The sequence below is a fragment of the Orbicella faveolata genome, unplaced genomic scaffold (genome assembly GCF_042242905.1).
Source record: "Orbicella faveolata isolate gen_17 unplaced genomic scaffold, um_ofav_v1 contig_14, whole genome shotgun sequence".
Lineage (NCBI taxonomy): Eukaryota > Metazoa > Cnidaria > Anthozoa > Scleractinia > Merulinidae > Orbicella > Orbicella faveolata.
This window is the reverse complement of record NW_028301541.1, coordinates 20,564,419-20,587,659: the sequence shown is the minus strand read 5'-3', so window position 1 is coordinate 20,587,659 and position 23,241 is coordinate 20,564,419. Positions and strand designations below refer to the sequence as shown.

The 23,241-nt window shown below is 39.1% G+C and overlaps 1 protein-coding gene across 1 annotated transcript; it reads right to left on the bottom strand.

Moving 5' to 3' along the window:
• Nucleotides 1-1,653: 1,653 nt before the first annotated feature.
• LOC110045887 (uncharacterized) lies at nt 1,654-17,760 on the bottom strand. The gene is made up of 14 exons (XM_089286992.1): nt 17,495-17,760; nt 13,631-13,779; nt 13,139-13,390; nt 12,709-12,873; nt 12,219-12,332; nt 9,888-10,013; nt 9,369-9,465; nt 8,749-8,967; nt 7,939-8,315; nt 6,919-7,086; nt 6,333-6,443; nt 5,942-6,061; nt 5,189-5,279; nt 1,654-5,090 (listed from the first exon to the last, which is right to left on the bottom strand). The coding sequence occupies exons 1-14, from the start codon at nt 17,577-17,579 to the stop codon at nt 4,642-4,644; spliced, it is 2,523 nt and encodes an 840-aa protein (XP_089143118.1). The 5' UTR covers nt 17,580-17,760; the 3' UTR covers nt 1,654-4,641.
• Nucleotides 17,761-23,241: the final 5,481 nt, after the last annotated feature.

Here is a 23,241-nt window from a genome sequence, read left to right as displayed (position 1 = left end):
ACCCGGAGAATAAATTCTCACAGAACCACAGCCTGAAGAGGCTTAGCTGCTCTGCTGCTTCAGGGATTAAGCCAAACAATGTCATTTGAGTGTCAATACAATTAAGATTTAAATCCTCAAAATTATGCATGAAAGTATATTTAAATGAGCTTGACTGTTAGTTCCCAATGAAACACACGGAGAATGAATTCTCGCAGAACCACAGCCTGAAGAGGCTAAGCTGCTCTGCTGCTTCAGGGACTAAGCCAAACAATATCATTTGGGTGTCAATGAAATAATAATTATTTGAGATTTAAATACTCAAAAGCATTAAAATATATTAAAATGAGCTTAACTGTTAGTTCCAAATGAAACACCCAGAAAATAAATTCTCACAGAACAACAGCCTAAAGAGGCTAAGCTGCTCTGCTGCTTCAGGGACTGAACCAAACGATATCATTTGGGTGTCAATACAATTACTGTAAAATTTAAATCCTCAACATTATGCATGAAAGTATATTTAAATGAGCTTGACTGTTAGTTTCCAATGAAACACCCAGAGAATAAATTTTCACAGAACCACAGCCTAAAGAGGCTAAGCTGCTCTGCTACTTCAGGGATTAAGCTAAACAAGATTGTTTTGGTATGGAAACAATTAAGATTTAAATCATTGATCAAAAATTATGTATTAATGTTTAATTTCAGTAAGCCTGACTTTTTCTTCCCAATGAAACACCCGGAGAACGAATTCTCACAGAACCACGGCCTAAAGAGGCTAAGCTGCTCTGCTGCTTCAGGGATTAAGCCAAACAATATCATTTAGGTGTCAACACAATTAAAATTTAAATCCTCAAAATTATGCATGAAAGTACATTTAAATAAGCTTGACGGTTAGTTCCATAGAAAACACCCGGAGAATACATTCTCACAGAACCACAGCCTAGAGAGGCTAAGCTGTTCTGTTGCTTCAGGAATGAGGCTTAACAATATTTAGTGCCAAATCAAAATTAAATTCTCAAGTTTAGTAATATTTTAATAATAAATTAGTCATCAATTAGTGATAAAATGAACATTTAAAATATTTTTAAGTGTATCTAGTGGTCAAAATTCAATAGATGTGTAACCTTGAATAGGCAGGGCAAAAAACTACACTCACTGTGACACTTGTGTTTTAGTGACAATGACAACAATAGACTTACTCGCTGTGATGCAATGAGGACTTACCCCCACTTCATTTTTAGCCGAGGATCGATCCTAGGACCATTAAGCATTTTTCGAACTCTTTCAAGGCTTGCAACGGTTGTTTAACCAGACTTGCTTCGACATTGCAGGGCTTGAACACGCTTTATATTTTCTGGTGAAGGTGGCGGCGTCTCGAGCAAGTAGGCGGAAATCTCACCACTTCCCGCCATTTCATCGATTGGAAGGGAATTTACCAAAGTTTGATTGTTTTGAACTCCACTGAAACGATCATTCATCGCCTTGTAGATTTTTACCGTCGAATTGGGTTAGCAAGAATGCTAGAACTAGTGGAAACCGACCGTATACCTTTTCCTTTCCGAGCCAAACCATCGAGGTCCATCGACCTTGGCGCCAAATGTGATCGATTTGGTAAGGTCGGTGCAAACTTCAACAATACCATGGATAAACTGTTCTTGCTACGGTAGTTATAGGTTTCGTATAGGTAATCATACGGTTTCGAGTTCAATTTGGAATTAATTTGCACGAGTGAGTTTTTCAAAAAGCTGAAATTGCACGAGCCGCTTCGGCGAGTGTAATTTCAGCTTTTTGAAAAACTCACAAGTGCAAATTAACTCAAAATTGAACGAGAAAAACCGTATGATTACTTATTAATAATATAAACATGAAAAAATTCGCGCGGAGGAAGTGCCGGAAGATCTTTCTTGGAGCCATTTTTTCTTATTTGAGAAAACTTTTTTCAAAGTTTCAACACAAAATTTTCGTCATCATTTTACCTGATATCATTTTCTTAGAAAAATTCCTATTATCTTTCAGTCAATCATAATCCAGAATTTTGATGTGTAATTTGCACTGGTGTTACACTTTTTGCACTGATGTTACACTTTTTGCACTGTGTTACACTTGAACTGCACTGCTCTTAGCCAATCAGAATCGAGTAATTTTTTCATGTGTATTATTAGGTCTGTAAGACAATTCACTCGAAATTGCGTCCGGTTTGCATAGTATCCGAACACTCGTGAATACGGATAATAGTTCACATATGACCATTCTCTCCGGCGCTCAATCTTGAATGTTACTATCGCTGTCATAATAATTAACCATTCGCAATGCATGACTATTTCTTGTCTGGTCTTCTTCTGTTACTCTTGCGGTGAGATGCGTGACAGGTCGATTACCACAAAGTACACAGCAATGAGAGATTTTTCGATCTCGTAACACAACTCACCGGAAATTAGAACCCATACCCTGCTGCGAATTTCAGAATCGCATGAATCTCGTCATGAAGAAAATGTCATACCGACACGTCCAGGACGAAACATACCTTTGCAACGCTTTCTGCTATGAAGAGGTCATGGAAATGTATTTTAAAGCGCTTGTTTTGATAGTGATGGATTGAATCGGCAATAAATTTTTGTGGGGACACTGACCTTTTTCTGAAGCGATTTATTGAACTGTTATACATGTAGTTAAGAAATAGAAAACATGTACCGTGTCTCTATCGATAATTTCATTCGGTGAGCTCAAGAGTTAATATATGAGGGCAAACAATAATTTGAGCAAAGAATACTTCTCAGGATTGATGAGTTTGTATGCCGAGTGTAAAGTAAGAGTTGACATTAATCAATTGCAAGATCAAGTATTTGACCTGTGATGATTGAGCAGGGTTTCAAGAGTAATCTAAAAAGCAAGTTAGGCCGAGAAAAACTCTCATCTAACTAGTCAATGTTTTAGAATTCAAACATCACGGCCGTTCATTCCCATATTTAGATTGTACGAATAGCATTTAGGTGTTTTGCTCTGTTATTTAACCCTTGGGCGTACAAGCTAACCCGTACCCTCACTGTGGTATAAAGGGGAAATGGAAGGAACCCCCTCTGGTTTTTGTTCTGTTAACGCACAGCGTACTAAACTTACATTGATTAGATAGCCCTGAGCTTGTTCTAAAAAAATGATACCATATTCAATGGCTGTGATGTCATAATGTCAAATGACGTCATTTGACCCGCCATCGTGGATCCGCCATCTTGCATTTTACTTTTTTCTTAAAAAGTCAAGAAATAACGAAAATTGATACAAAATCAAGCCAAAGTGCTTATGAAATGTACATATTGGTGAATTTCTGGAATTTGATGAAGAAAACTGGGAAAAAATACAGAATTAGGTCAAAAAAGTTGATTTTTGGCCAAACCTACATGAAACTAGGGGTTGCTATGGAAACAAAAAATAATGGACACACAATTGACATATCAAAATATTCGTGAGGGATGAATGAACGGCTACTGAAAGTTTCAGCCCCTTAGAGGAAACCGTCTTGAAAATTTTGAAAATACCTTGTTGGGGGATGGCATCCAACCCCAACCCCCCCTTGTACATCCGAGGGTTAAGGGGTATTGCAAAGAGTTTTGCATTCACTGAGCTTCCACTGCCCTAAATAATATTCAAAGACTTTGTTAATGACATTAACATGGAAAAACTTTGATAAACTGATTCTATAATATCTAATAGTTTCAGATTTCGCCCTTGTCTCTTTGTTAAAACTAGCCCCTTGTCATGTTGTTTGAACAGCTTTTGTTACCAAAAAATAACAGATGCCAAAAATTTTATTCTTGATTTCATCAGGCTAAGGGTGACTCTAAACTGTGATGAAATTAGTTTTGATTTAGAAAGTTGGACTTAAGCAATATTTGAGTCAGAATTTGAGCTAATTTGCCTTATAGCTAAATGTTGCGTGACATGGGTAGGAAATAACATTCCTTGATTGGCACCTGTCACTTCAAATGACTTGAAACTCCTGGTGTGAACTAAGATAGGTCCAATCTTTATTTGTGTGAAATATCAATAAAATTTAATATATTCTGTAAGCAGAAGCGGTGTTTAAATTTGATGCTTATCTTAGTGACATTTTTGGGATTTTGGGCAAAAAACCAGCGGGGGTGGTCTAACTCCTAAGGGAAAAATCACCAAGCCCGCCCACTTTGTCTTTTAGAGTTGTTGGGTAGTACCTTCAATCTGGCAAAGTTTCATCCAAAAAGGAGAGATGGCATGTATCACCCCTGCCTGGTCCTCTGGTAAACTCGGTCTTAAAGACTTTGCACAAAAATAGCGGGAATGTTTTTGGAAAATCGGTTAGATGTGTAAATTGTGAAAAAAGGATAAACCTTGTTTTTGTTGTTGTTCATTTTTCTGTTGATGTTAGATAATGCACGGTTGTGATAAATTTTCAAATTGATCCTGGGCTCTCATCTCTGTATCTCTCGGTATTAATTATTTTTTCTTTTATTTCAGTGCAGGGCCCCTTTACCGTGGATAAATAAAGTCTTGATTTTTGATTTGATTTGTATGAAAGTCCTGGTCATTTTATGTCCGATTATAAGGTTCGCAATTATTTCAAGCCTATCTTCAAGCAAAGCACAAAAGATTACAACGTTGAGGAACATCTGTAAGTCAACTAATGCATCCTTAAATCGAAATATTTAAACATTCACTACTGTTTACGACTTCGGCCAGGCTAATCACAATGATTCCTAGTTTACCTTTCTTACAAGTGTATGGATGACAATCACTACACCGCACGTCATTCCATTCGTAGTTGTATTTGACACCAAGTGCATGGACGCAATCCTCTCCTCTGAAATTATTTGGTTGATTTTTGGCCCAAGCTGTAAAGTTTCCTTCTCCTCGATCCACCCAAGTAAAGTTGCCTTCTATGGTTCTATCATTCAAGCCCAGCCAAGATCTGGCGCCATTATGTCGACGTTGTAAATACACATTTTCTTCATTGCTGCTGACATCAACAAGGACTGAGTCTTCTTGTCGACATTTTTGCACCGCTGTGGTCCAGTTTGTACAAGTTACACTTGTGAAGTAGCAGTAGTCATTAAAGTAGCTCCAACCAGGATCACAGATGTCTGATAAAAGAGTAAACATTGTGAGCGCTTTATGTTTAATAAATGGGGAGGGATTATTTCTTGTTCAACTGGGCATGGTAAAAAATATATTTTCTAACCTGTTACGACCGCATAACTAACTGACAGTGGATCATATCTTGTTGCATACAGTTCCTTGACACAAGTTCTGAATCCAGACGTATTCTTGTTCTGCAAGTATGAAAACAACATAGTGCTCTAGTTATTGATACTGCTAAAAATGATGACGATGATGATGATGGCAACATTCGTCTGCATGTGCAGGACGTGTAATAATTTTAAGGGAAGTAAAATTTTCTAAATAATGATGTCTTGTTCGCACCACAACATTTTATAAACTGGCAATGAGAAATACACAAAAAATCTCAAGTAATTTTTATGACTCAGTAACTAATAAACAATTAGAATCGATTATGAGCTCGAGATTTCTATCGCATGATAGTTGACGAGGGCTCGGCCCGAGTCAACGATCACGCATAGAGATCGAGAGCGAATAATCTAATTATTTTGGTATAAATTTTCTAGTCGCTCAAACTTCATCTAAATCCTTTTCACAGACACTTCGAAAACGCCAAGAAGCGGCCGTCATTTTGTTAACAAGGGCACACTGCTACGCTACTCACTATCCATCACAGAATAGATAGTGAGTAGCGTAGCCAATCAGAGAACGGCCTTCGTGATAGAACGCTAGAATATTTATACTAATATGTGACAGACAATGATTGAAACACCAAACAGCACATAGGTAACAATGAATTTCCCCATGAGGGGAAGAATTTTTCAAAAGCGTATATTTCGTAATTGGTTGTAAGTAGCAATGTATTATGTTTTACCTCAATCCATGCTGTGATACCGTTATGAACTGGTGCCAAGTTTCCACTTGCTGTTGTGCTGTGATTGGCTGATATCAGGACTGATGGTGTAATGTTATAACTTCGTGCAAACTGCACAAACTATAACATGAAAGAACCATTGAACCTTTCCATAACACTGGTTCTACACGGCATTATCTCTACATTATATTCTCAGTTAACTGTAAGCGCATTTTACACCGCAAATGCGCGCCATATTAGCAGCAAGTCATATTGTTAGTACACATATGGAAACGTAGACAACTTCTTAAATGCTTAATTTATTTTCATCTAGAACTACATCTTAAGACAAAATTCCGCTTTCTCTGTTTCTCACATCGGTAATTGACTTTGAATGCAGCTGTAAACTTACCTGGCAGAAAGCGTTGTTGTTTTCATCTGTCGGTGGGTTTGTGTTTGGAAACTTGACAGAGCCATCTTCAGTGAAGGGCGGTTTGTGAAGTTTAGAAAACGCCAACCAGTTCTGTAATAAAATGCCAGGGATTCAGTATGGCAATTAAAACAAAATCTCCTAGACTTCCCTGGGCAAAATGTTTCTGGGAAAGCCTAAGAAAAGCTCTGTCCCCACACACACACACAAAAAAACAGGCTCTTTCTTAAAACTGGTCCCCAATGAAATCTTATCACTTGGATTGCATAACTAATTAAAAGAGACTTGATACACTTTGCGTTAGAGAGAATCATTCTACGGATTCAAAACTTAAATTTATAGTCTTGCTTCGCCTATCCATGTTTTCTGAACATCGGCACTACATTAAAACCGTTCCGAAGCAAAATTTGGAAGGGGTGAGGAGTCTAGGTGTGGGGTTTTCAAGGATAGTGTCTTAGTATTTTCAGCATTTTCCAAGTAGCTGAAGGTGGATAAATAGATAATCTCTCTCCACGCAGCCTTACTTGACTGAAACATTTGTTGTGTTATTTTGTTATGCAGTACGTACGACACTAATATCTTCATGTTTTCCATCAAAGTTTTGCAGTTCTCGGAGGCAGACTTTAAATAAGTCCTTGGTTACATCCTCTGTCCAGATCAGCGCGGCATCATACTCCTTACCAGTCCTTAGATGTTCTGCTGTTGTGAGTACTATAGGCTCATCCTTAAACTTGTTCTGAAAAAGTGCAAGGAGTAAATGTGAAATCAAACTGAAGAACGTAACATCACTTTTTAACAGTATTCCCAGCTGAAAATGCGCTTCATACAATCGACCCAGTCACCATGAGATGTACATGTCATGCTGAACCAAGACCATGACGAGGACTTTCACTGAAAGGTTTTTCACATTTAAGGCGTGATTGTCGTAGTTTGAATGTGAACCAAGGAAAAATGCTATTATCAACTTTTTCACATAGACAAAAACATTATTTACCAGGAAAATCTATATACGCGCGCCAAAGAGCTAATGACTGCTTTTTACTTTAAGTGAAAATTATATAAACAATACTTTCCATTTGGCGCGAAAATATGCTCGGATATTTGTCCGCGGACATTATATCTGTTCCGAGAAGCGAACAGGTTTCCGAGAGCGTAGCTCGAGGAAAACTGTGAGCTTTGAGGCTATTGTGTTTATAACCCTTCATATCTTTTTCGCAACACGCGGGTTTTGAAAATTGGGGAATATCCGAGGATATTTCCCAATTTTAGCTGGGGAATATTCGGACACGTGACGCGTTTAGACCAATCGCGCGCGAGCGGAAATATTTGATGGATTACAATTCTCGTTAGAATGTCACAAAGTCTAGGAAATATCCGGTAAAGTAGGGTACAAATTTGTTTGAAAGCACGACAACTTCACTAAAAGAAGAAACTTCTGTCGTAAAATTACTTAGCATTGTTTTGTAGGTCACGGCATTTTCATTTTTATGCAGTTGTTAGCTCGTTTCTGACCTACAATTGCACAAGAATTCCACCAGTCACGAAAAATTGAATTTAATCAGGAAAAGGAATAGGCTGCTAATCTTACCTTAGGAAAAGTCACATCTTCGCACTTTGTTCCAGACCACCATTTCTGCATCTTGATTTCTCCCGTCATTCCTTCGGGCGGTGCTCCCTGATACGCCATCCAATCAACAGTCGCGAATGGATTAAAGTTCTTGCTCTTTCTCCCAGATTGCATTGCGCAAACTGTAAAATTCTTTGTATTGATGTTTTCAGTCCAAGAAGTAATGACGTCGTGCACGGTTACAGAATCGTTTAGATTCATGTGATTGACGGTTATCTGCACGTGGACCTGTTTATCTGGATAAAAGCGGTAAGGCGGAAAAACAACCGTCTGACAGCTTGAATCGGACCACTCTGGAACACGAAGAAGTTTTACTCGACCATGCACAATTGGAAAGCCTGTCAATAAATTTAAAAAAATTAGTCATTCCATCATTTGCCAATTGTCTGATCTTATTTTAAGTAAATAACCCATAGAAAGAATGTAAAGACAACTAGAATATCATCAAAGACCTGATATCTTTAGATTTTAATTTAGAAAGACTGCGTTATATGTAAATCAGCGAGCAAGCAGTGAGTATGTCAGTGAATAAATACTTCATCGCGGTGCGAGTGTCTTCTTGGGTTATACAAATTACTTTAAAAATTTCTCCGGCTCTCCAATTTGAAATATAAATGTTAAGAGTCCCTTTCAGGTGCAGTTGTCCAGTTAGTTTCAAACTATAGAAACCGGAACCACATGCGCTGGAACCGATAAGCCATCCGCCTCTTGCGATACCAGATTAGAACAGACAAGTACATTGCTGAATTTAACGCAAAACCCCTTCCTTACCCTCACAGCTTCCTGGGTGATACACGCGATTATTCTCCAATCCTCTACAGTAGTTCAGCTCATGCCAGCATTTGTTGTCGTATGTTGTCCCGTTCGCGGTGCACACTGGGTCGTGATAGGAAGGGCAGTTTTCGTAACACACACAGCGAGTTTCATGGGCGCTGAAAGTCTTACACACTCCAAATGATGGACAATGGACGTCAAGGCATGGGTTCAGGTCTGCAAAACAAAATAATATTTTGGAGTTGGTCTGTGTATAATAGAGGATAACACGTGGAACACTAACCGCTGTTTTTCTGATTTGCCAAACACTTTTGCCTTTACTACTGTCGGATGGATCTGGCTGCATTTCAATTCGATTTCATAACCAGGGAGTATCAGCAAGTGATCAAGTTTGAAAGATTTGTTCCTAACTAATCCAATTTATTATTTTAATAGTCGTTCAAAATTCTAGTACTGAAGGCTAGGTACAGTCGCTCAAAAGGCTGTCAACCGGCTTCTGAACATCATTTTTGAACACATAAACTGAAAGAATTAATTGTGAATTAGTAAATAATTGAACCGTTCTCAGTAAAACAGCTCAATGATAGTTTTATCCAGAGTAAGATTACAGGTGTTACCTCCAATTACAACATAGCTGACAGACAGAGGGTCGTGTTTACTTCCTGATCCACTCAAGCCTTTGACGCAAATCCTCATGGCTGTCAGACCAACTTCCTAAAGGAGAAGTCAAATATTAAACGTCATGTTACCTTTTTGTAATAAACGATTATTACTAATAGGCTTAAGACTATTCTTTTGATAACAACAACAACAACAACAACAATAATAATGATAATAATAATAATAGTGATGATGATGATGATAATAATAATTGAAAATATTTATACACCATAACTATTTCAGTTACAAAACTAATATCAACTTGAGCCCTGTAAAAAAAACAAAGATGAAATGAATATATTGAAATAAGTAAAAAGTGAATTTAAAATGCTTAAAATACTAAAAAATACTTAAAATTTAATTAAAAGTTTAAAATAATTACATTCTTTGTCTACTGTGTTTACACACCAGTTTCGAAGAGAATAACGAGGAACAAACTGCCGTTGATAGACATGCAATAAAGAGTTATGTCTTACCTCGACCCAGGTTGTTATTATGTTGTATTCTGGTGGAATGTGGTTCTTCACTTTACGATCGTAATCATGATGAACAGACACAAGTACAACTGGTGACGCGTAAAAGGTGGTGTTGAACTGCACTTGCTGTGAAGAGAAACAGAAAGGGCGTTAAAGGACGGTGACTACTTTTTTTTCGTACGCACACGACATTGACACAATCAACTACGATACCAAGTACACGACTAAAATGAAAGCAAAATTTTCCTACTGTGACCAAATCAAGGTTACTTAACCTGTACTTAATCCAGGAATACTAGAATAGCGGCATATCGGTAACCACTAACTGTTAACATCTTCCAGCTGAAAAACTAGTTGTTATCTGTCGAAAATTATACTGAAATCCAGCTATAAACATGTACGTGCAGATGGTGTAGTGCGCGCGCAGAACAAGTGCGAGATACGCAAATGTTTTACTTACAGGGAAGGTGACAAGAAAAATGTAACGGGCACCGTAGAAGTTTTCAAAAAAGATCAATAACTTTAAAAAACGCGTGGTTAGCCCTATATTTTATGTTATGAAATGGAAGTGGCAAGCCTATTCAACACGTGATTAGTCTCTGGTTGTGAGCAAAAGGTATTTTTACCACAATTGCTGCTAATCTCGCAATCTGATTGGCTAATTTGCCGTTGTCGACAAGAGTCCATAACACGCTGCTCGCGTCAATGTGTCGCGCAATGCATTTTTCAGCTCGCGCTCTGAAAAAAAAACATTTTCTTTGACGTTGATATTGTGGTAAAAAAAAAAAAAATCGAAATGTGGTTTAGCGTGGTCTGTACTGTTATCGACAAGGAGTACGCGTCATTACTCTTTCCCAAACAATTTTTCTTATTGTTTCTGCATGTTGAGCGAGTTTGCAAAACTTTTTGAAAGGAAAGTCTGACGCGTACAAGTAGCTAGCTCATTTGCATGGTGCAGCGCGTGCACTTTCAAGTCCGAGTAGGTGTTTTCAATTGTCAACAAATTTTGACAAAGATTTCTTTCGTTATCTTTTATATTGTGGTAAAAAAACAAATCGGATGTGGTTAAGCGTGGTCTGTAATCTTATCGACAACGAGTACGCGTCATCGCAGTGGTCAAAATTTGTTGTGGACTCACTCAGCTGTGCCTGGTGAGTCCACGACATTTTGACCACTGTGATGACGCGTACTCGTTGTCAATAAGAGTACAGACCACGTTAAACCACATTCGATTTGTTAATTAGACTGTATTTTAACTGAACCAGAGGAAGGCTCTCAGAGACGCTAAAAGCTCTGTTGCGACGATTTTGTTATTAATCATAACAATTACAATTTCCTCAAATGTGATTGGTGCATAAACTGCTGTATTTTGCTCTAATTAATCTGCAAAGTTGTAATCGGACACCTGTAATCGGACAGTTACATGAGTCAATCATTTCAAGTCTTCTCCACTAAATCCACCAATCACAGCATTGATTACAATCACTATAGTAACCAATTCAAGAGACTGACTTACTAAAATTGTGGAAGTTTAGTCTTTGGTGACTGTTTTGACAGAGACTTGACAGCCATTTTGCAAGCTGTTCTCCATATTTTATGATTATGATATTCAATCATGACTATTAAAAGCTCTTTTTCAAATGAAACTTTTACTTTTGTGGGAAATTGTAATTGTTATGATTAATTGGTAACAGGACATGGTGTCGTCCAATTCAGTCTGTAATCATACTCGTGGTTAACAAATCGGACTCCCGTTTCGCGGTCGTCCGATTTTGTTCATCACTCGTATGATTACAGACCGAATTGGACTCCACTCGGTCCTATTACCATCATTAAAAACATGCCAAAAATGGTTTTTATGTTACCACTTACCATGCAGTTTTAAGATCTTTTTAAATGTGTTTGCTTTTCTGTATGTAAAGGCGAATTCTAACTGAGGAAATCAGTGAAGGAATATCCTGTCCTTCGTTTTTCAGAAAAATGCCGATGTCAGCATTTTTGTTGACTCAAGGCTAATTATCTCGACAAAATGCTACCCCAGGTTTTCTTTGTGGATTTCAATGGCCCTTGCAAATATCTACGTTTTCCGCGTGGTCCTAACCTAGTGCAAAAACCTTTCTATTTAGTAGGTTCCGTCCTTAAACCACTCAAATTGCAATCTGCCTCTACAATAAAATTTAATACGAAGGAGGTATCAGAAGATAGTCTTGAGACAACCACTCCCGCAATTGCCATTTTGTTGAATGTGACAATGTGTTTGCTGGATCACCCTTCAGCTGAGATGAAAAACGTTTACGAGATGACTGACACCTGCTAATCAAATACACTCACTTGACAGAAGCCATAGTTATCCTCAGCTGTTGGGTTTCCAGCGTTGGGAAAAAACGCTTCTCCTACCAACGTAAAGTTAAACTTAGAACCATCGCCAAGGAAAGCAAACCAATCCTGTAAAGGAGAAAGAAAATACTTAAGAAGTTGTCAACAAAGACATTATAAATTCTAAAAAACAAAAAACAACGAGGCAGCAAAGCTAACCAGTATTGACGAAACAAAAGTATATAAACGGAGAGAATTAAGGAAAACAAACAAATTGTAAGACATAAATTTAAATTGTAACTAAAGTATTAATTTTTAAAAATAATTATTTTGGAAAATATAGTGTGTAGTATTCTAGCAGCAGATAAAGAAGACCTCTTTAAAGTGGAGTGGTCTATAATATGTTGCGATAAAAAAGTGTCCTGGAAGACAATGGTTGCAATTGTAGCAAACTCTCTAATGTTTGTTCGTAATCACAAAAACACGTTAAAAAGATTTCACGTACCACAATTGTGTCTTGGTGTTTTCCATCAAATGGCAAGAATTCCCGGATGCAAACTTCGAAACTTCCAGAATTCACGTTCTCCAACCAAACATACATTGCGTCATCAGGCTTGGTACTACGAGCGTACTTAGCTGAGACAAACACAGAAGGTCTTCCACCAAAGTTCTGTAAATTACACAAACTTATGTTACAATTGATCCATTGGTAGTTCGCTAAAATGAGAAGTTCAGTTCCACTTGTTTTGTAAACCATGACGTCATGTGTTTGCAGACTACCCTTTTGGGGTTCTGTAACTAAACTTGTTTTTAACTTTGCTTATCAAAACAGAAAATAAACTTGTGATCAACTCTCATCTTAACAAGGAGATAAGTTGATACAGTATATGTACGGGTTTCTTCTTGAGACACTCTCTGTCTGTTTAGTGTCTGACCTGTGAAAATGTAACTTTGTCACATTTGCTTTTTGTTGTCCACATTCCTTGAAAAGTCACACTGCCATGCATCATTTTTGGATGACTTTGATAGGCCAGCCAGTTGATAATTCCAGTTTTATTTGATCTAGTCCCCGTTTCACGGGAACAGACCTCAAATCCACGTGTACTAATGGACTGAACCCACACAGCAGAAGGCGAGTGAACACGTGAAAACTCCTCACCGTGGCTTATTGACACGTGCACTTGAACCTAAGAAGCATAAAATTTTAATATATCAGTAACAGAAATATTATAATTAGTAAAATAATTGAAACTACACTCCAGACCTGAAACTGCTTGTCTGACAACTGCAAGCCTACTGGTTGAAGTTTCAACATGCTTTAACTTTTTCAGTAAATTAAGCCTGCACAAGCAACATTAATACTTTAAAGTTTTGTCATAAAACAGCGTTTAAATATTACATAATGTACAGTCATTCTACACACTTACTTTTGCCGATCCACTGAACGCTTGAGGAAATGCAACGTTCGTACAAATAGCCAGTCGACAATTTAGAGGAGGTGAACATCCACTGCTACAACTCCAATCTTGAAAAGTTTGCGACATGTTGAGCTTGCCAGTTTGCAGCACAGAAATTCCTGAACATACAAAACGATGGACCTCAGTCCATTGACTAAGATACTAACGAAGAAACGCACATTAAGGTATTTTGACTGAAAACTGAATATCAATCTTGTTTTATTGTATTTATATCTGAGTGAATCTTTACAAATATTCCATCCAATCCCGAAATCAGTCGTTTTACGGCAAAAGAAATCTGCGGCGTTTGATCTCAACTCTGTGAACTAACTCGCAAGCACATAACTAAATTACCTCAGAACAAGAGACCCAAAAATTAATGGTACAAAAAAGACTTGAACACAAATTGACTCTCACTCGTAATATTTAACTTGCAGCTAGCTGACTGTAGCCCCGTCCACACTACGCAGGAGGAATTTTAAAACGGAGATTTCACTCTGAAAACACTTCAAATGTTTTCTGTCCTCAATAGGCCGGAGGAATTCGAAAACGCAACAATCACGGGTCATCTTGGATTCGTGTTCAAGGAAAACTCGGTCAGGGAAGTCACGTGATTATCGTGACACCATCGTTTTCGAGATGCTTCGTTTTCAAAACGTTTTTGGTCCACACTAAAACGCAAAGCCGGCGCTTTTAAATTCCTCCTGTTTGAAGAGCGTTTTCGAAAAGCGTTGTTATCATGACGGATTAGTGTGGACGTTAGGCCTAAACGTGTAAATAAACCTCCGTTTTCAAATTCCTCCTTTGTAGTGTGGACCGCGGGGCCTATAAAATGTGTTAACAGGTAAGGTCGGTCGCCGATAAAATCACTTTGAGTGCGAGCCAGACGAGTTTCTTGTATCGCGCTGTCAGCAAGTGCAGCTTTCTGTTGACGAATGAAATTACAAAAAAAAAAATGTCACTGTCATCTGCAGCGACACAAACAATAAATTGTCACAAACTGAGATGCTTCAGATCTTTAGCGTGACAACACTTGACGTGACGACAGACATGCGTACTTTTAGTCAGGGTGATTTTACTCAACAGTTAGTCGTTTGCATTTTACGAGACCCACTAAATGGGGAAATAACAGGTGAAAACTATTTTATGAAGTCCAGTTTACGAACTTAAAAGAAAAGCTGCCTACACGTATTAAAATTGGAATGAGATCAAAGAAAAGCAAAGCGCAGTTAAACCCTCTTTTCAAAAGTTGAAGAGGATTTACTGATCATGACATAAAAGAAGTCATTCATTGAGAGAAGTGAAAACGCATTTTAACGCGTTTTCCACTAACATTTCCACTAAGAGACTATGAGACCGTAGAGGGTATTATCTATGATCTATGATGTTCGTCTCTTGTTTCCACTAATCCAAATAACTTCCTCTAAGATTCACAGCAAGCTTGGACGTGTTACATAGTTTTCTATGTTTGTATGCACATGATGACAGTCCGGTGAGTTCTTGCACGTTCATGGAACTTCGAATCGATTTCGATTCCGAAAATGTTTAAAAGTGATCCTTTTACCTTCAAAACGCTAAGATAGGTCAGATCGTACACTTTTCTGCAATTAACTCGTCCCAATCCTCGCCGTCCTAATACCCTGCATAAAACATGATGTGACCGCTTATCTAACCTTAACAACTTAAGAAAGAACTAAGTACTGTGTTGTGACAGTTGAACCTCCGGTTGCGACTAGTTTTTAACCTCGTGCATTAAAACGACCACTTAAAAGATAATAGAGGGGAAATTGGATAAGGTGTTGTAACATTATTGTATTCCTGGGTGGCAAAAGAGACAGAAAATTTCTCAATGGGAAGTACTGGATTTTTTTCTCGAAATTGACTTTTGACATGGATAAAACATTTAAACATTTAAAGAAAAAATTGCTCATACACTGTACTCTATCAGTCTCTAAAAAACGACCTTAAATGTCTTAAATAGTTACAAGCAATAGCGAAGCGCGCCAGTGACGTCATAACTCAGACAAACAAACCGGAATGGTGAAAGATTTGACGCTTTTTCAAGCACGTAAAAGGAAGTGTTCCTTAAAGCAATGTTTAAAACGAAAATTTGGCGTTCATTTTCCTTCTATTTCTCTCAGAACAAGCTAATGTTGTGTAACTCTCGCGGGGTTCCAATAATTTGCATTCTACTTTTAGACTTCGCGCGCTTGGCTAATCTCTCAAGAACCCTGAGTCAACGGTTAAACGGAACTACGCTCTAAAAATCGAAGAACAGTATTCGGCGCGGTCAACACATTCCCTATCAGTAAAAGTCATATCCAATCACGCTTTTTAAGTTTTTAATTGTGAAGGTATCGATGTCTGTTGTTTCCGAATTCAGCTGTATTCAATAGCGAAGCGCGCGAGTGACGTCATAACTCAGACAAACCGGAATGGTGGCAGATTTGACGCTTATTCGAGCGCGTAGGCAAGAGTTCCTAAAACAATTTCTAAAACGAAAATTTGGCGTTCGTTTTCCTCCTATTTCTCTCAGAGCATGCTTATGTTGTCGGACTCTCGCGGGGTTTCAATAATTTGCACTCTATTTTTAGACTTCGCGCGCTTCGTTATTTGTAATTATCATGAGACTTGTTCCGTTCGCCTTATTAGGTAGTTTATCAGAAGCGAACCATCATAATCTGAATAAATACTTTGGGAAGCTTGAAAATTTTTGTCGCTACTTAAAGTTATTATATGGGTTTAGATGGGCATGGAGTAAGTCTTTGCAGTACCATATGCTAATGAGGCAAAATTTTGACCCAATTCTCGTAAGCGACCATCTCCCGTAAGCGACCACATTGGCTTGACATTTTGGGCGGTCGCTTACACGAAGCTCGACTGTAGTTAAATTATTCACCGAAAAATAAAGCAGCTTAAAACAAACCAGATTGATTTATCTTTGAAAGTCTCTGGCCGTTCTCTGGTGGGATGAGCAGTCAAACAAACTAAGATGCACTGCTTCTGACCTTTGAAAATGTCTCCAACTTTCAGAGGTCGTGTAGAGAAAATTAATTTGACGCAATAGAGACGGGCAAGTTTTAAAACATTTTGGATCGACTTCTAACGATGTTATTACAGATTTGTCCTTTCACACGAGACTAGCGAGTTTTTGTCAGTAACAGGAATTGTATGCCTAAGCTCTGGTTTCGTGACAGAAAATAAACCACACAACTCTATATTCGAAAACTAAACCAGTAGAAAAACAACATGCGTTCCATGTTTTATTCCAATTCACAACTGATAGAAAGAGAAAAAGTTTTCCTCGGTAAAGGGGGCATGGCGCTGTAAAGACTGCTGCAAATAATGTTTGAAGTCGGTGATAAAAAGTCCTATATTTATAACGCTGTGGTAAGAAACAAAGTATGCCTTTTAGTGCCCGAAACGGCACGAATCAATGCTGCTTGATAAAATGATGGCATTTACCTTGCACATTTGACGAAAAACCAAGATTTTGGTTCACAAGTGTCTTTGAAGGACGCGAAGGCTGTACAACGGCATTACTCAGTTGAATTGTGCCGAAGGTAGTGCTAACTGAAGAACCTCAGGATCAGTGCAGAAATTTATTACCGTAGATTTTAGCAAAGTATGCCCAAAAAATTAAACTTGCAGTATCTTTGATGATAGATTTCGAAGCTTCGTTGAGACCTGATATTCATTGCAACAAGGAACAAAGAACGAGGAAATTAATTAGGTTGAACTGAGAAAGGAAACATCGGGTCCTTCTTCGAAGTTTAATTAAAATACTTTTTTTCTAAGAACTAAGATATTTGATGGTGGACATGGTGGACTTACCTTTCACCGCTAAAGTGATATTTCCAAGAATTGCCAAAAACAGCAAAAATGACGGCGAAAGCTGAAGACACATTCCCAAGCGCATCTTGTCGAGTCTTGAGGTGAACTGTTCTTTGAGTTTACCAGAGTCTTATTTATCACAAATCTTTAAACTGACGTCATACAGTACGTAATCACAAATATTACGTTTCTTCGTGGAGAATAAATGCATTGTTTTCAACAGGAATTTTTACAGGTCAGGTTAAAATCAAACTGAAGTTGCCAGGTATTAAAAAAAATTTCTCAAATTGTGACACGACTCTTGTTTCCACTAATCCAAATAACTTCCTCTTAGATTTACACCAAGCTGTGACATGTTACATAGTTTTCTATTTTTGTATTCACATGACGGCAGCCCTGTCAGGTTTTGCACGTTCGAAAAGTTTTCATCATGGCACATCGAATGGATTTCTGGATACCAAGTTTGATTTAAAATGCTTGAATGCACAAATGTAAATTCCACCATAACCTCTTGTCACATTGTTGATTGTCAGGGTTCCATTCGTCACGTCGGTTCTGTCTTCGGGCAAGCTACCAACTGCTTTGTATCACAAGATGGCTGACCAATAGCAGTGCAGGCGATGGTGACGTTTTGATTCTCTTCAGCCATCTTTTGACTGACTGACAATGAAGGCTTAGGAGCGACTGTCGAGAAATAGATCTCGCAAAGCCTTGGCTTGCTCGGCTTTCCGTTTTTTTTTTTTTGCGCTTTATCTCACAAGGGGCTTATTCAAAGACTATGTATATTGCAGTGCATTATTTCCCAACCAAAAAAAATTACCTTGCGTATGAAGGGTTGTCAAGCGCTTTCATTTCGCCGCTGGCGGTCGTTCAAGTTCCTCCCTGCTATTCCTTACACAATTGTAAAAAGTGGTTGAAAAATCGAAGAATCTGCAAAAGCCTTTGACGGCGCCTTTTAGAATCATTGGCAGAGGTCAGAAAAATATCAGCAACCTTTGGAAGTCCTCGGAAACCTGCGGTATTAATCTTTCGTGGTCCAGAGGCCAGCCAACTTTCATCAGGAGTTTCATTTGGAATTTTTGGAAACTTTCGCTAGTATTATTTGAGTCATTCACGGCACCTTCGGCGTTTAGTCAGGTAAGCTCTCATGCAGTTCTCATATTCGTTGTAGATCACTGGGAAGTACTATTTTAAATCATTCCAGTTAAGTTTAAATGTCATTTCAGGTAATTGTGCTGAAGGTAGTGCTAACTAAAGAACCTCAGGATCAGTGCAGAAATTTATTACCGTAGATTTTAGCAAAGTATGCCCGAAAAATTGAACTTGTAGTATCTTTGATGATAGATTTCGAAGCTTTTTTTGAGACCTGATATTCATTGCAACAAGGAACGAGGAACGAGGAAATTAATTAGGTTGAACTGAGAAAGGAAACATCGGGTTTTTCTTGGAAGTTTAATTAAAATACTTTTTTCTAAGAACTAAGATATTTGATGGTGGACATGGTGGACTTACCTTTCGCTAGTATTATTTGAGTCATTCAGTTTCGTTCACGGCACCTTCGGCGTTTAGTTAGGTAAGCACTCATGCACTTCTCATATTCCTTGTAGATCACTGGGAAGTACTATTTCAAATCATTCCAGTTAAGTTTAAATGTCATTTCAGGTCATTTCGGAAATCAGTCAAGTGTATTTTAGATCCTTTTTGGTTTATTTTAGATTATTTTAGGTCATTTTAGATCATAGTCGATAAAAGTTTCGTTTTTTGTCACTGGTATATTTTAGCAAGACGTTTCGGCTATCTCTTAAGTCTTCATCACAGGGAGCACACAATCTTGTTGAATAGGAAGAGATTAAATAAAGGAATGAAAAGAACGAATAGTTTACCTTTGTCTCCTGTTGTTATTTCTTACGGGACCTTACAGAGAAAACCGCTACTTACAAGTCCTGCGCAACACTTTAGCGCTAAATTCGTACCTAGGCCTTTTCGCGCTCTGAAAAAAACTTTTTTGCTTTACATATAACATTGCCAAAAAAGTGGTTTAGCGCATGCGCATTAAAGTGAGACGCCCAGTTCTTGTTAGGGTTCGCCATGTTGAATTGCAGTTGTTGTGTGTGTGATTTTATCCAGCCAAATCGAACCCTTTTAGAAACCATCGGAGGGTTTCTCAGTATTTAACACTGGCGACGAGGATGGGATAGACTAACTAACGAAGAATGGCAGCAGTTAATATCGAAATTCAAGGTGTAGCTCCGTTCGATTGCAAAGGTAATTCGTCTGCATTGGGACCACGTTGGAAGAAATGGCTTCAATCGTTTTAATACTTTCTTGAGACCAAAGGAGTGGTGAACGATGCACAAAAGAAGGCTTTGTTACTTCACACCGCGGGAATAGAGGTTGAGGTGTTCTACGAAACGCTTACTGACCCAGGCGCGACGGAACAATTTGAAGAGGATACGGCCACTGATTTCGAGAAAGCCGTACTTACCCTGGACGCGTATTTTGTCACCAAGCTAATGAACCGTATGAGCGACATGTATTCAGAGCATGGCTCAACAGGAGAGAAAAACAGTTAGCCAATTTATAGCTAGGCTTAGGAAGCAAGCACAGAGCTGTAGTTTTGCAAACTCAAATGTTGACATCAGAGATCAAGTTGTGTCGATCACCGAAATTAAAAAAAAAGACTGCTGACAAAGGAGCATCTTACTCTTCAGAAACTACAAGAGGTAGCTCGATCGATGGAAGCAGTTGACCTTCAGGCTAAGAAAATGGGAGCACAAGATTCTGCCTCTTCAACAGAGAAATCCTTGGGAGTGACTAAAGTTGTCTCAATCTCTGATTCAAAGCCCCCGAAGCAGTTAAAAGGGAAGAAAAGGCTAGGCCGATGCTACCGGTGTGGTCAAGAGGGACATTTTAGCAAAGCTAAAAGTTGCCCAGCCCGCCAAAGTGTATGCACGAAGTGTAAGAAAGAGAGTCATTATGCAAATGTATGCAAGACGAAACCCAGCAATGATTCTGCAACGGGGAACAAGTCAAGTTGTAGAAAGAGAGAGCTTGGAGAGACAAAATACCTGGAAGAAGTGGTCGAGGAGAACATGGAGGATGAAGAAGTTCTGGGCATTTCTGCGACGAAAGTTGCTGGAAAAGATGGACACACACCAATTTTTGTGTCAGTGATGCTGGATCAGAAGTGTTGTAAAATGCAATTGGATAGCGGAGCCACAGTGTCTATCCCACCTAAGGTTCTGTATGATCAGCAGTTTAACCAATGGCCCCTACGTGGTACCAAGATTAAGTTGAAGGCTTACAGTGGTGTCCGAATTCCTGTTTATGGTGAAGTTCATTTGCCTGTGGTCTATGAACAGCAGGAACTGGTGCTACCTTTGATTGTCGTGGATGGAGACCCCTCCACTGCTAGACAGAAACTGGTTGGAGCAACTGAAGTTAAATTGGCGCAAGATCTTTCATGTGAGCAAGGCTGACACTCTGTCTGATGTTCTAAGTCGTCACAAAATGGTATTCGACAAGGAACTGGGAACCATCAAAGGTTTTAAGGCAGACATAAAGTTGCAAGATGGTGCGAAACCGATATTCTGCAAAGCTCGTCCAGTTTCCTATGCACTACGCCAAAAGGTATAAAAAGAATTAGACCGTTTGGAGAAGTTAGGAGTCGTAAAGAAGGTGGAACGGAGTGACTAGGCTTCTCCTATAGTCTGCGTGCCCAAGAAAGATGGAAGTATACGCATCTCTGGTGATTTCAAGGTGTCAGTGAACCAGGTCCTTCTAGATAACCCTTACCCGCTGCCGGACACGGAAGATATATTTGCCACATTGGGAAGTGGAACTGTGTTCAGCAAGATTGATTTGTCAAATGCCTATCAACAAAATGGAACTGAGCACGGATAGCCAACAATACCTAACTGTGAACACTCACAAAGGATTGTATGCCTATCAACGCCTAACCTATGGTATCGCCTCTGCCCCTGCACTCTTTCAGTCAACCATGGATCAGATATTACAGGGAATGGACAATGTGCGTTGTCGTATCGATGACATCATAATCAGAACAGATCCCCATGAACACTTGCAAGTACTAGATGAGGTGTTGACTTGGCTGGAGAGGCATGGCATATTAGGTAAGACGTCTAAGTGTGAGTTCATGGTACCAAGTATAGAGTTTCTAGGTTATCGTGTAGACGGTGAAGGCCGACATCCCACAGATGAGAAGATTGCAGCTATTTGCGAAGCACCAAGTCCAAAGAACAAAGCAGAACTCCGCTCTTACTTAGGGCTGCTGAACTAATATGATCACTTCATTCCTAATCTTTCCACCTGGCTTCAGCCGTTACATGAATTGCTTCAGAAAGGCGTGAAATGGGAGTGGTCCAAGGAGTGTGAAGAAACTTTCCAGCGAAGTAAATCTGAGCTTATGGCCGGTCGTGTATTGGTTCCATATGATGAGAAAAGAAGCTGATTCTAGTATCGATGTGATGCTCCTCCGTATGGTGTAGGAGCTGTGATTTCACACGTAACGGATTATGGAGAAGAACACCCCATCGCATTTGCCTTACAAAGAGTGAAAGAAAATATTCACAAATAGAGAAGGAGGCTCTAGCTATTATTTTCGGAGTGCGAAAATTCCGAAAGTACCTCTATGGACGTCTGTTTCATCTGTATACAGACCACAAGCCCCTAGTGACCATTCTGGGTCCAAAAACAGCCGTACCAACCCTAGCAGCAGCCAGAATGCAACGCTGGGCAGTAATTTTACAGGCGTACAAATACCAAGTGGAATATCAACCATCTAAAGAAAATGGCAATGCTGATGCATTATCACACCTCCGTTGCAACGACCCGCCCTTGAAGGAAGAAGCTGAAATCTTTTTCTTCTCTGGTCTTGAAGAATTGCCCATTGATGCAAAGGAAAATTTAGTAGAGAGACCAGAAGAGATCCTGTACTAGCAAGAGTGTTAAATTATACGCTAACTGGGTGGCCAAATTATGTAAGCAGTGACGAATTGAAACCATACACCATACTTCAGTTGACCAAGGATGTTTCTTATGGGGAATGCGTGTTATCATTCCGCCGTCGCTTAGAAACAGAGTGTTGCAAGAATTACACGAAGAACATCCTGGTATTGTTGCAATGAAAGCAATAACCCAAAGTTACATTTGGTGGCTAAATTTGAATGCTGAAATTGAGTTGACCGTGAGAACCTGTGAAGTTTGTCAAGCAGTGCGGAACGCACCCCCTAGTGCACCGTGGTACCCATGGAGATGGCCAACTCGGGTGTCAAAGAGTGCATGTTGATTTTGCAGAGAAAGATGGCAACTACTTCCTTGGGTTGATTGACAGCCATTCCAAGTGGATAGAGGTGGCACGCATGAGATCCACAACTGCTCAAAGCACTATTGACCAAATGAGACTGTGGTTTGGCTCGGATCGAGCGACGGTCCGCGAATTTGATCAATAGAGGCGAACAGAACATGGATTTGCCGCCATGCTCTAGTTCGCGCCACCCGTTCTTTGATCGAATTTCGCACGATGCATATACTAAGAAATGCATATACTGTCAAATGCTAAACGGCTCATACACCACAAACACCCACGAATTATGCAGTAATGACAGGTTTGTAACCTGATTAGCACAATCACCATGACGTCACCGGAAATTAGAACCCAGGTTCTGCTGGGTATTTCAGAGTGTCATGAACCTCGTCATGAGATGAAGGCGTTCTAGGCGTTCTTA

Excerpts from the sequence above, each read along its gene's own strand:
- LOC110045887 (XM_089286992.1), bottom strand. The coding sequence starts at position 17,579 with ATGCGCTTGGGAATGTGTCTTCAGCTTTCGCCGTCATTTTTGCTGTTT. Across the intron at positions 13,391-13,630 it reads CGTTCAGTGGATCGGCAAAA|GTTCAAGTGCACGTGTCAAT; the intron begins GTAAGTGTGTAG and ends TATGCTTCTTAG. Across the intron at positions 5,091-5,188 it reads TAGTTATGCGGTCGTAACAG|ACATCTGTGATCCTGGTTGG; the intron begins GTTAGAAAATAT and ends CTCTTTTATCAG.